Genomic DNA, 15,059 nt, shown 5'->3' with positions numbered 1-15,059 from the left:
ACCACACCATGCTTCTCCATAGCAAATGAAGGTATATTTATACCTTGAAGGTGTTTAGGAATGCCAGCTTTGACGTAAAGTCGGGCATATGAACGTCATGGAGAAATCAATATTCAAGCAAGGGGAAGTCCCTAACGGCTTAAGAGTCTGGTTTTCCAAGAAATCGTTGTGACATAGATGAACGGATAGAAGTAGCCATGCCTGTATTTGGGCAGCATGGGCTAAGCCTAAATAAGGACTGGATTTCTATGCCCATATAAAGGGCAACATGAATTGCAATGCGACCCTTGACCCTGTCACCAGGTAGGCCGCCCCCACCAACCGCCAAACGGTCCTCCTGTGATGCTACCCCGCCGCTGCTACCCGCCGTGACCTGACCGCTTCTCCCACCGAGGTCGGCCTTGCAATGCCTGTGCCTGTTTTATTTCCTGTGCTCCCTCCGCCTTTTTGTTCCTGTTGCCACTTGTTTACTTGTCCACGTGTTGCACTGTTGTTATTGCCGATTTCCCTTGTGCCCTTTGTGCCCTCTCCCCCTGCCCCCTCTGCCTTCTGTGTCACCCGCTTCCCGCCGCTGCATCCCCAGTGGCCCCGCCCCCTGTTATCCCATTGGCCGCCCCACTCCCGCCTCCCAGCTGCTCCTCCCTCCCACAGCCCCTCATATGGGGGCCGCGCAGCAGACGCGTGCAGCGGACGCGTCGCTGGCGCGCCACAGGCAAGCCTGTCCGGACGAGATCACACCTGCTACCGGGCCACCCCGAAACGCACCCAAGGGCCCTTCACCTGCCGGAACTGCAGCTTCACCAGCACCCGGCCCACCAAACCATCAGCCAAAGAATCCAACTACCTCCGATGCATCCTCCTCAACACCCGCTCCGCCTGCAAGCATGCCATCGAACTCTGGGACCTCCTAGACTCAACCACCCCGACGTCGCCTTCCTGACGGAGACCTGGCTGAACACCACCTCGGCACCAGACATTGCCATAGCCATCCCAGAAGGCTATAAGATATCCCGCAGAGATCGCACCAACGGAGTGGGAGGAGGAATCACCATCATCCACAAGGACACTCTCAGAGTCACAACCAACACCAACGACACCCTCACCACCACCGAGCACATGCACTTCTGAATGATCTGGCTGAACACCACCTCGGCACCAGACATCGCCATAGCCATCCCAGAAGGCTATAAGATATCCCGCAGAGATCGCACCAACGGAGTGGGAGGAGGAATCGCCATCATCCACAAGGACACTCTCAGAGTCACAACCAACACAGACACCCTCACCACCGCCGAGCACATGCACTTCCAGATCCAGACCGACCCCAACACCACCCTCAGAGGAACACTCGTCAACAGACCACCCGGACCCCGACCACAGTTCAGCGACTCCATCGCTGACCTCATCAGCACGCACGCCCTCGCCTCCACGGGCTACATCCTCCTCGCGGACCTGAACTTCCACCTCGAGAACAATAATGACGCCAACTCCACCACCCTGATCGACAACCTCGCCAACCTCGGACTCAAAAAACTTGTGACAACACCCACCCATGCCGCTGGACACACGCTGGACCCCATCTTCTCCGCAAGTCCCCACGTCTCCTTCAACCACACCAGCGAACACCACTGGACAGACCACAGATGCGTCCACTTCACCTTCAGGAAACTCAACACACACCACCACACTCAACAGATGCCACGCCGCTGCTGGGGCAAGGTCACCGAGGACCAACTGACCACCACCCTTGCGCTGGGACCACCCGCCGATCCCACCGACCCTGACACCGTCGCCAACAACTTCAAACAGTGAATCAACGACTGCACCGACACCCCCACCCCACTCAAGACCTCCACCACCAATCACACCAACAAGAAAGCTGCACGGTTCACCGAAGACCTCCGGACCTCCAAGCGCACCTGTCGGAAGCTGGAGAAGAGCTGGCTCTGCGACCGAACACCAGACAGCCACACGAGACAGCCCACAAGAACGCCACTCGCAGACACCACCAACTCATCAGGACTGCGAAGAGGACCCCCTTCAAGGACCGCCTCAACAGCAATGCACACAACAGCAAAGAGCTCTTCAACATCGTGAAAGAACTCTCCAACCCCAGCTCCCACACCAATGACATTCCACCATCACAAGACCTGTGCGACTCCCTGGCCACCTTCTTTCACCGCAAGACGACTGACATCCACGACAGCTTTGACTCTGCCACCCTCACATCCACCGCCGAGACCATCACCCCTGCGACCAACACCCGCACCAGTCGCCTGACCGCCTGGTCCAACATCAGCGACGAAGACACCATCAAGTCCATGAACTCCATCCACTCCGGATCTCCATCTGACCCATGCCCTCACCACATTTTCAACAAAGCCAGAACAACCATCGTACCCCATTTCGGAAAACAATCAACATCTTCTTTGAGACAGCAACCTTCCCAGAGAGCTGGAAGCACGCCGCGATCAACGACCTACTGAAGAAACCCAAGGCGGACCCCAAAGACCTCAAAAACTTCCGGCCCATCTCCCTGCTCCCCTTCCCGGCGAAAGTCACGGAGAAGATCGTCAACAGACAGCTGACCCGCTACCTCGAAGACAACAACATCCTGGACCCATCCCAGTCTGGCTTCCGCAGAAACCACAGCACCGAGACCGCCCTCATCGCCGCCACCGACAACATCAGGATCCTTATGGACAAAGGAGAAACAGCCGCCCTCATCCTTCTGGACCTATCAGCAGCCTTCGACACGGTCTGCCACAGCACTCTAACAGCACTCCTCTATGACGCCGGAATCCAAGAGAAGGCCCTGGCCTGGACCACATCCTTCCTCTCCAGCAGAACCCAGAGCGTCCGCCTCCCACCCTTCTGCTCCAAGACCACCAAGGTCATCTGCGGCGTTCCACAAGGATCATCCCTCAGCCCGACGCTGTTCAATATCTACATGGCACCACTCGCCCACATCGCACGACAACATAGCCTCAACATCATCTCCTACGCCGACGACACCCAGCTGATCATAACCCTCACCGAAGACCCCCACACCGCCAAAGTCAACCTCCACAGAGGAATGAAGGCTGTCGCCGAATGGATGAAGGACAGCAGGCTGAAGCTGAATTCTAACAAGATGGATGTCCTCATCCTCGGCCCCACCCCCTCAGCCTGGGATGACTCCTGGTGGTCAACATCGCTAGGAACAGCCCCAGAACCCACCGACCATGCACGCAACCTGGGGGTCATCCTCGACTCCGCCCTCTCTATGATCGAGCAGGTCAACGCCGTCTCCACTTCCTGCTTTAACACCCTCCGAATGCTCAGCAGGATCTTCAAATGGATCCCCCTGACACGAGAAAAACAGTCACCCAAGCCCTCGTCACCAGCAGACTGGACTACGGGAACGCCCTCTACGCAGGAACAACAACCAAGCTCCTGAGACGGCTGCAACGCATCCAGAACGCCTCGGCACGACTGATCCTCGATATCCCTCAACGCGGCCACATCACATCACACCTGAGAGGCCTGCAACAGGATCACCTTCAAACTCCTCATCCACGCACACAAAGCCCTACAGAACGCCGGAGCAGCATACCTCAACGACCGACTCATATTCTACACCCCCACCGGCAGTCTCCACTCTGCCAACCTCGCCCTCGCCACAGTCCCACGCATCTGGAAAGCCACCGCCGGCGGCATATCCTTCTCGTACCTCGCCGCCAAGACCTGGAACACTCTCCCTACAAGCCCACGACAGACCCAGGACCTGCTGGACTTCAGAAGACTTCTCAAGACCTGGCTTTTTGATCAGTAGCAGTCCCCCTCCCCCCCACCCAGCGCCTTGAGACCCTCACGGGTATGTAGCGCGCTTTACAAATGATTGATTGATTGATTGATTGATATAAAAGCATGAATCGGGAAAATCATTCGGAATCTAAAATCAAACACAACAACCGCCTTACAGATCCACTCAGACACACAAACACCCACTCAGACACCTACTCAGACACTCTTACACCCACTCACAGACCCACTGAGACAGTCTACCTCCCACTCAGACACAGTCACACCCACTCACAGACCCATTCAGATACTCTCACACCGTCACCAATCCACGCAGAGACCCACTCACACACTTACACACCTACTCAGACTTTTTCACACCCACTTATTAACCCACTCACACACTTAAACACCCACTCAGAGACCCAGTGACATATGCACTCACACACCAACTTAGACACAGCCACATCCACCTTACAGACTCACTCAGACACTCTTACTCCATCACAGGCCCACTCAGACACACTCACACCCAGTCACCAACCCACTCAGACAATTATACACCTATTCACCGACCCGACCAGACACTGTAACACCCACTCACACTCTCACACCCAGTTACCAACCTGCTCAGACACTCACAAATCCACTGACAGACCCACTCATACACTCACTCACAGATGCACTCAGACACTCTTATACTCAATTAACAGACCCAATCAGACAGTGTCATACCCACTCACGGTACTGTCACATGCACTGGTAGATTTATTAAGACTGTCTTGTACCCACCCACACACATATACACCAAATCACATACCCACTCAGACACTCAAACACCCACTCAGACACTCTTACACTCACTCACAGACCCAGTCAGGCACTCTCATACCAACTCATTGACCCACTCAGACACTCACAACATACCCACTCATTGACCTACTCTGACACTCCTGCAACCACTCACAGGCCCACATAGACACGGCCACACCCACTCACAGACCCACTCAGATACTTACACATCCACTGGTAGACTCACTTAGACCCTCTCACAGCCACTTAGAGATCCACTGGGAGACTCTCATACCCACACACAAACTCACTCACACATTGTTACACCCACTCAGATACTCACTCAGACATTCTCACATGCGGAGCACTCAGAACAAAGTGGTCTTGAGTGTTCCAACTATGCAAGCACAACCACCCTTGCCTTAACCATGCATATGACTGAACCTTGCATATGCATGGTTCAGGCAGTGCGTGGTCTAGCCGCTTGCTAGAAAGAAGACAGTGAAGACCGTAGCAGGAAGTGGTGAGGTGAGTGGGGCTGGGGTGTCGGGGTAGTTCAAGGGACAGTGCAGGGGTGGGGTGGTCGAGGTAATGTAAGTAAAGGGGCAGGGTTTTAGACTTTAGGGTAGTGGAAGTGAAATGGGCAGTGGGAGGAAATGGGTAGTTGGGGTCGTTTTTAGGACTGCAGTAGTCAGGGTAGATTTCAGGGCAGTGGAAGGGGTTGGGGTAGTTTAAGGGATGGTGCAGGGTAGGGTAGTGTAAGTAAAGGGGCAGCGTTTTAAGTTTTAGGGCAGTGTGAAGGGAATGGGTTCTCAGGGTCGTTTTTTGGGCTGGGGTCAGGGTAGATTTCAGGGCAGTGGAAGGGGTTGTGGTAGTTTAAGGGACGGTGCAGGGAACGGGGTAGTGTAGGGTTTTAGGCCTTAGGACAGTGGGAGGGGAATGGGTCATTGGGGTCATTTTTAGGATTAGGAGGAGGTCTGGGTAGGTTTAAGGACAGTGGAAGAGGTTAGAGTAGTTTAAGGGACAGCACAAGGGGGGCAGGGTAGTGTAGGTTAGGGTGCAGGGTTGTAGGCCTTAGGGCAGTGGGAGGGGAATGGGTACATGGGGTCATTAGGGCTGGGCATCAGGGTAGGTGTTAGGGTAGTGGAAGGAGCTGGGGTAGTTTAAGGGGCAGGTGGTAGGGGGTTGGGTAGTTTAAGTTAGGATGCAGGAATTTAGGCTTTAGGGCAGTAGGAGGCGAACGGGTAGTTGGTTTTTATTTTAGGGTGGGGGCCGGGTAGGTTTTAGGACAGTAGAAGGGGTTAGGGTAGTTTAAGGAATGGCAGGGGCAGGCGGTCAGGGTAGTATGGAGTTTTAGGCCTTCAGGCAGTGGGAGGGGAATGGGTAGTTGGGATCGTTTTTAGTGTTAGGGTCGGGGTTTGTTTTAGGGCAGTAGAAGGGGTTTGGGAATTTTATGGGACAGCACGGGGCAGTGGTGGGGGTAGTCTGGGGCACGCACTGTAGTGGTGACTTTAGCCCAAAAAATCCTTTACCATTCATGCCTATACCATGAGATTTTGTGGTAAAGGAATGCATGGTTAAGATGCATTTGTGCTTGGGCTGCATTGTAGAGGCATGCGTGGAAAAATCATTTGTGCTTCTATCATGCAACCTTCTTACACCCACTTACTAACCCACTCAGGCACTGTCACACCCACTCACACACCTACTCAGACACTCTTGCACCCACTCACAGACCCAATCAGACACTCTCAGAATTCACTTACTGACCCACTCAGACACACTTACACCCACTCACAGACACACTCACATCCAGTTACTGATCCACTCAGAAACTCACAGATTCGTTCACACACCCACTCAGACACTGGCACATCCACTTGCAGACCCACACAGACACTCTTACATCCACTAACAGATCCACGCTGACACTCATACACCCATTCACAGACCCACACAGACACTCTTACACCCACTGACAGACCCAATCAGACACTCTCATACTCACTCATAGACCCACTCTGACACTCTCACACCAACTAACCAACCCACTCAGAAGATATTCACACACCTAGTCACGGACCTACACAGCCACTCACCCACCCATTCACAGACCCACTCAGACACTATTACCCAATCACAGACCCACTCAGATATTTTCACTCCCACTCACCAACCCATTAAAACTCTCACACCAACTGGTAGACTCACATAGACCCTCTCACACTAGCAGACCCAATCCAACTCTTATTCACCCACTCACTGATTCTTTCAGCTACTCTCACACTCACTCACTCGCAGACCCACTCAGACACTCTTATAGTGACTTACAGACCCACTCAGATATTCAGAAACCCAGTCACAAACCCACCTAGACATTCATACACCCACTCAAAGACCCATTCAGACACTTATGTAGCCACTCACAGACTCACTCCAAAACGTACACATCTACTAACAGACGCACTTAGACACTTATACTAACACAGCTATTGGCTGAGACAATAAGTAAGTCGTATATCCTAAATATGTTAATATATTCAATGTGTCTTTTTGCTTTGTGGATTTGCGATGGATTTGTAAAGTTGAAAAATAAATTCAATGAACAAGTGTTGCAAAATGGGGTGGCTCTTAGAAGAGCCTTTGTGTTTATTGTGTATAGATGATAACTACACCTAAAACATGATGCAGTCTTTCAAGTTGTTAATGAACGTCCTGTTGCCTTTCTCTGTGAAATGAGCTCCATCACTTCTTGATACTGCCCATGTCAAAGCATACATTCTTGTGCCATGTTCTGGTCTCTGAGGAATGCAGAAACAGTTTTATTGACATGTTTCCTGGCTTTGTCTATCTGTGGACAGAATTTTTTTGCCCACTTCCCTTTATGCCTTTGGCAGATGTTGGAAAACACCAAGTCCGTGTGAGGGAATGTTGCCCTTAATTGACCAAAGGTATCCTTCCTCAGGATTTCCAGTCATACCCCAGGACATTTGCCTAGATCATTGCTACCACAAAACACAATCATGAGGTCTGGGTGTTGGGAATCCGCAATGCTTTCAACCACTTGATTCTTCTCTGGCCATCCCAAGTAATGTCCACACTAGGCAAACCGAAGTCCCTGTACTCTTTCTGTCACACTCTCTGGCCCACAACACAAAGATATGAGCTACAAAATACACTCTAGTCTTTTTAAAGGCAAGGAGGAGTAGCACACAGGAGAAGGCTGTTCCTGAAAGAGACCATTATCAAAATGAAAGGCAGTTGAAATAGAGTGCAGAATCTAATCAAAAAGACATATTTCTTTGCATGGTGTAAATATGCGGGTAGCTAAAATTAGGTAGTGATTTTTAGCAGAAAATAAGTGATCTGTGATTGGCTTTGGAAAAATAAAAAACGTGTCATGAGTGATATAAAATTTGAGGTCACAGGCAGTGCATTGCAGGGGCATAGGAAATAGTTAGCTCAGGTAACTATAACTGCTTAACTTCTATAGTTTTGTATGAGCGAAACCTGAGCCTAACTTTAAAGTCCCTGTACCCTTGTTTTTTCAGTGAATTTCTAAGGTTTTTAAATCATATTTCCTAATTATAGAAGGCCATCAATACCCACTCTCCAAGTTAATGGAAGCCAACCACGTCCTGGACACCTCTCAATCCAGCTTCTGAAGCAACCAAAGCACCGAGTCTGCCCTCCTTGCTGCCACTGATAATATCTGCTCCCTCCTCGATTCGGGAAAAACATCAGCCTTCATCCTCCTGGCCCTCTCGGTCGCCTTGGACTCTGTTTCCCGCCTCACCCTAAGCACAAGACTCCATAACTTCGGCATTTGTGACAAAGCCCTGGACTGGATCTGTTCTTTCCTCACCGGTAGAACACATGGAGATTGGCTGCGGAGTCTCCCAGGGTTCTTCCTTGAGCACACCCTCTTCAACAGCTGCATGGCGCACTCGCAGCCATAGTCAGGAACCACGGACTCTAGATAATCGCAGACACCCAGCTGATCCTCTCCCTCACCTACAAGGCCACAATCACCAGAAACATCTTCCACAATGGGATGAATGGCCGTTGCCACCTGGATGAGAGACAACTGCCTCAAGCTCAACTCGGACAAGACCGAAGTCCTCATCATTGGGCTAAACACCTCCTCTTAGGACGACCCCTGGTGGCCTGCTGCATTAGGACCCGCCCAACCCACGGACCACGTAGAAACCTCTGTATCATACTGTACTCCTCGCTCACTATGAAACGCCAGATCAACGCCAGCTCCTCATCATGCTTCCACACTCTTCCCCTGCTTCAAAAGACCTTCATGTGGATCCCCCCTGACGCCAGGAAGATGGTCGCCCACAAACTCATCAGCAGCAGACTCAACTACGACAACACACTCTGTGCAGGCATCACCCAGAAACTCCTCAGGAAACTACAGAACATTGTAAATGTAAATGTAGTTGAGCTTATATAGCGCACAGCAACCCGCAGTGGGTTTCCCGGCGCTTGCTTAGGGAACCCTTCCTGATATTCCCCTGTGAGATAGCAGGGTATCCACAAGGTGAAAGTCAGGCATCCCGCCGCGAGGGGCCGTTGTGGAGATTAAGCAAGCTGTTGCCCAGAGTCGCAGAGTGTGAACCCGTGAGTCGAGGAGGCACCGGGGCGAGAATTATCGAGTCCGTGGAATTTTTAGCCCAAGACCCGCCGGGGCGGGGAATTGAACCCTGGTCCAGGACCGATCTCAGATTCCGGGTCTGCCGCCTCTAACCCCTGAGCCACACTTCTCCACCTGCAACATTCAAAACACCACAGCCAGACTGGTCCTCAACACCCACCACTGCAGCCAGATCTCTGAGCACCTACGAGAACTCCACTGGCACCCAGTCAACAAAAGAGTCACATTCAAGCTCCTCACACACAACTACAAAGACGGACCAGTATACCTGAACCACTGCCTCTCATTCAAAAAAAACCACCAGACACCTGTACTCCGCCCCAACTGGCCCTTTCCACCATCCCTCAAATCCACAAGCCAGGACTGGAGGAAGATCATTTTCCTACTTTGTCTCCAAAACCTGGAATACCCTGCCTCTCCACCTCAGGCTATCCCCGTCACTGACCACATTCTGGAAGGATCTCAAGACCTGGCTCTTAGACTGACTATCAGAGCCTAGTCGGACCTGCAGCCTCTCCCCCACCCCCAACGCCTTAAGACCTTCACGGGTGAATAGCCACTCTTAACAAATACTGATTGATTGAACTATAACATCCCTCCCTGCAACCTTAGTTTTTCCAAATAATATTTCTATCTATCTATCTATCTAACTACCTATCTATATAATATTTATAGATATGTATCTTAATATACATATATATATATATATATATATATATATATATATATATATATAGATATGTATCTATATATATCTATATATCTACATATATATATATATATATATATATATATATATATATCTATCTATATATCTATATATCTATCTATATATATATATATATATAGATAGATATATAGATATATAGATAGATATATATAGATAGATAGATATAGATATATAGATATATAAATAGATAAATAGCAAGTTTCCCTCCAGAAGAAGAAAAGAGCCCGCACTCACGATATGGCCATAGCAACCCTTATATTCAAATCAGGCCACCAGCTGATGTTTTCCCGTTTCGGTCTCTTCAGACCTTGCTCACAGGTGGTGGCAGACTTGCTCAAATGACACCAAGTTCCATTTCACATTTTAAAGTGTTCTCCCCCTTGTGGCTACCCTCGTGCGTCAACAAGTTTGATGGTACTTGTCGTGTCAAACAGTTTATAGAGCCCCAATTGGCCATCAAATCATTTGTTGTAAACAGCAACATGAGGTACTTTAAAAAAATAGCAGCCAGAATATCATTCTGTTTAAAAGCTCTGTACATGCAGGCTAAACAGATCCATGCATCGATTATCCACGGCTGCTCCTCTGCCTTATATTGCTTCACGTGAACAATACAAAATTTGCTAGCCCCCACGGTAATAATTAGATAAGAATTTTTTAGAAACGCACAAACAAAGAGTTTCTTCTGCTCGTGCAGGTATTTTATTTAAACCTGTTTCAATTTTTGATCAAATTTGTTTTTTTCATGGAAGAGAAAGGTACTTATTACCTACATATAATACATATTTACAACAATTAACCAACAAACATATATACATTTATAAACACTTATTGTGTAATCTTCTTTTACACAAGGTACGTCTTCACAAATATTAATTCTTTGTGATATATTCCTCGTTTTATGATTACCAAAGAATGAAAAACAAGAAAAAGCAACCCAATCATAACAAGGGGGAGATCGAAAACAATAAATGATATGATCAGAAATAAATTCCTGTTCCCTTTGTTTAGATGCATCTAAACAAAGGGAACAGGAATTTATTTCTGATCATATCATTTAAAAAACAAATTTGATCAAAAATTGAAACAGGTTTAAATAAAATACCTGCACGAGCAGAAGAAACTCTTTGTTTGTGCGTTTCTAAAAAATTCTTATCTAATTATTACCGTGGGGGCTAGCAAATTTTGTATTGTTCACATTTAATTGGTCCAGCTTCCCCTGCATCCCAGGACCACACTCCCCCTTTTTTCACAAATTATATTGCTTCACAGCATTCCTCCAACGATGGTACTCAAAGGCAGTAATGGAGCTCTTACCGGTGGTGCAGACTTGCGACAGGAACACGCCGCTAAAACAAGAAGCAAGCTTCCCTCCAGAAGAAGAAAATAGCCTGCACTCATGATAATGCCATAGCAATCCTTTTATTCAAATCAGGTCACTAGCTGTTTTTTTCCTGACGTGTTTCTGTATATATACGCACACAGGCCCACACACAGTGGCAGTGGAAAGCATTGTCCATTCCCTTGTTTCAAGAGGACCTGTGTAAATGGTATATTTTGGCTTCATGGGAAGGACTGGTAAATACACTGATATTTGGGAATGGCTTTAGACAAGATGCTACCTCACATAAACGTATTTCTCTGATCGATGAAGGTGTTTGCTTCTGTTGCCTTTACATTAGAAACCGACTAAAGAAGGAGTTAATTCTCTGGGAAAAAGTTTGATCTAAACTGGAACTAAACCTATTACAACGAGTTTGCACATTTAGCTCAAATGTTCAGTTCTTTAACTATTTTGTGGATTTCTGGATGCATCTGACCTAGTTGATTCTGACTTACAAAAGTCCTGAGATAAAGCCAGAGGGTTAGAATTGGATGTGAATAATACTACTCACAGACCACAGGCCCAGCTGGATGTGAAGAGAGAGAACGCTGCAGATATTCTGCTAAAACCTAACTGAAAGCAAAGCTGTGACAAGGCTCCCCTGCCCCTTTGCATGTTCCATGTTGATCTTGTGCTGTATCTTCAAGAGGTTGCTCCTTTTTTGCTACACGTGGGAAAAGGGTAATACGTTGCACACAATATACTGTTATACATGATAAAACTGTTGTGAGTCTCCAATGCTAAATAAAAGTTCTATGTAGTGTTAGAAAATAAAAAAGTTAACTGCAAAACCACAAAACTCAAGTTAATGGTAAAAAGGGTCTGATTCACAAATAGGTGTAAACTATTCATCGTTATGGACCATAATGTGTTGAAAATTGAGTTTATCTGGCAATTGTCTAATGCCTAATGCTTTTACATTTCCAATTGATTTGCTTCGCTTTTTAAGTTTTTTAAAATTTACTTTTTATATTTTTTAATTGCCTTGTGCGATACTCTCTTGCACAGCTTTATTTCCAGCTCTCGTACATCCTCTGCTTCTCAGCTATAAGTTTAATTCTTCAGGAGCCTAGAGTTTTCTCCACACTTTATCCTACCACACATATCCTGGGATCAAATCCCTTTCAGTAATATGCCCTTAGTATAACAACGGTGTTTTGAAGAGTATACACTTGAATAACATACTTGAGTTCCACTATTTTGTCATTTTCCACTGTGATACTGTAGGTGCAGTTTATGTTGTTATGATAATCTGTGAAGGAGTAGGTAGGACTGCTTATTGTACCAGATGAGCCATTAAACGAGCCTCCACACGCTGCAATAAAACAGAGAGAGGGTGAAGAAGTTATTAAACTGATAAACTATCAAAAACAATTAATTAAATTGTTCATAACAAATGATTAGGTGGAAAAAGACAAACTATACATGGAAAACCTATTAAATCTGAAGTTACTTTTTAATTATTAACCTTGTTGCTTCTAGTTTTGTGTATGACCAAACCCATTTTCTGAAACATTAACACTTACATTTGGATGGTAAACACATAAGGCCTGATTCACAAAGGTAAACGTGCACTTCTGTGGAAGTTTATGCTTGTTTTGAAATTCATAAACTCCGATTTAATAGTAAGTTTATGATTTCAGATACTCCGCAGTAGCTGTGGAGAACTTCACACATAAAAATCTATGACATGCCTATCTTTTTACGTGCAGAATTCCCTGTACCGACTGCAGAGCCTCTGTACTGACTGCGGACACTCCGCAGTCGTGAACTTACTATTAAATTAGAGTTTGTGAATTCCAAACTAAACGCAAACCTACACAAAAGTGAACGTTTAACTTTGAGAATCAGGCCCACACTGTTGCTTTCCCTGTCTATTCATATAAAACAGACATCAAGTTTAGATTCACCTTTGTACTCTGACTGCATCTTTGCTTCCAATCTCCATCTACACGTGTTTTATTGTGTGTTTGCTTAATGCATCTGCTGTCCTCTACAGAAAAGATAATATTCAAATATTACAACCAAGTCTTCCTTATCCCAGGCCCTTCCTTCCACTCAGAGATCTATGTGTCATCTTCTGTTCAAAAACAATTTTCTTGTATTGTGGTCATTCCCTTTCAAAAGTTTTATTTCAGCCAGAATTCACTTGCCATTCAACTTTCAATTGTTGATGGTAACCTCTTCTTTCAAAAGCACTTGATTATAACAGTGTATTCCAGGGCTGCATTGAATGTGTCTTTATTCTTTTAACCAGAAAGCCTTAAGAAGTGGACCCAATAGCCCGGATGAGGAATAACTGAGGCGGTGTACTGCATTCATATAAACTCACTTAACCTGCTTTGTGCCTCCAGCAGAGCATCCGAGAATGCATTAGAATGCATCTTGTTCTCTGGGAGTTGGAAGAGATCTCAACTCAAGATGTAGGAATAGGAATCATGCTCTGTGGTGTGTAACACAAATTCACAGGGTTAATCAGCCTGTCCAGCCCACAAAAGAGCACCTCCCTGGCAACATAATGTGGAGACCATGTACTCTGTGTAGCACTGCATGGATATCCGCATTGTCTTTGCAGCTTTTCACGAACCTTAGGATCACCTTTCACTTAACATGGCCACGTATTAGATAAATTAATTGCTTTCATTTATGTTATTGTGTATTTTTATCACAATCAGCATATCTTGCTGTGAATGGTTACAGTCATTGTGGGTTCATCAAAACGCGTTCTTAAACACTAGGCCCACCAAGTTTACACACAACTAGATCTATTTGTTTAATCAGATACTATTGTGTGTTATCTGGCTCACAATGTGTTTTCCTGAAATTCCTGCAGCATATCCTATGTAAATTTCATGTTAATATTCCATATGTGACTTGGATCATGGTGACAGATGTTAGGTACTCCGATTATTTATGGCATTTGATTTGAATGAATTCCTTCTTAAATAACTGAGATACTCCTTTTCTTTCTTTAATGCAGATGATAGTGCATGGATGTTATCTTTTGTCTAATCTCCATGAATTAGCCCTGGAAAAATGATTTATGACATTAATTTATGAACATGACAAATGTGTGTTCAGTTACCGTGTGTAAGAAAATGCACAAATAAAGTTTTATTTAGATACTGCATGCAGAATGTTAGATGTAGGTTTGTGGTGACATTTAAACACAGATACACTAATGAGAAGTTTAATAAATATATTGGTATATGTTTATGTTATGCATAAATAAACATAACAGACAAATGATAACATAGAAATCTTTTTACGTACATGAATAAAGTTGTTTTATGTGTAAAGAAAATGATAATTAACATTAGAATGTGTAATATGAGCACTGACATTGATGAGAAAACCAATGCTATACTAATTTGTGCTAAGAAAAGGGTTATTTTAAATGTGCTTTCAAATCCTAAATGATATATTAACCTATAATCAGAGAAAAGACTTGCAAATAATATGCAAAATAATAATGAAGACGTAAAAGTGTTTTTTAAGGGGTACTTTATACTTACATGCTGTAGATGCACATCATTAATCTGCCTAATTGGATATCTAATGCATTGTATTCAATAATATGAGATTCATATTTTAACAGAAAATCATTGTGTGCAAGCTGTGTTTCATGAGGGCCTCAAAACTTGCTTTTCTTTCCTAGCATGAACTTAAGAACGGAATAGTGTGAAGCCTATGGGAACCTTTAATAA

At 46.0% G+C, this 15,059-nt stretch overlaps 1 protein-coding gene across 1 annotated transcript in view; it reads right to left on the bottom strand.

Moving 5' to 3' along the window:
* The window catches only part of CUBN (cubilin), a 1,583,269-nt gene that overhangs the window by 254,795 nt on the left and 1,313,415 nt on the right, over positions 1–15,059 (bottom strand). Inside the window, exon 58 of the mRNA XM_078663578.1 lies at positions 12,538–12,667. Coding sequence (XP_078519704.1) covers positions 12,538–12,667 — 130 coding nt within the window. The remainder of the gene's footprint in view (positions 1–12,537; positions 12,668–15,059) is intronic.

The sequence above is a fragment of the Lissotriton helveticus genome, chromosome 10 (assembly GCF_964261635.1).
Source record: "Lissotriton helveticus chromosome 10, aLisHel1.1, whole genome shotgun sequence".
Classification (NCBI taxonomy): domain Eukaryota; kingdom Metazoa; phylum Chordata; class Amphibia; order Caudata; family Salamandridae; genus Lissotriton; species Lissotriton helveticus.
The sequence above is the reverse complement of the archived record's forward strand: the minus strand, read 5'-3'. Positions and strand labels throughout refer to the sequence as shown.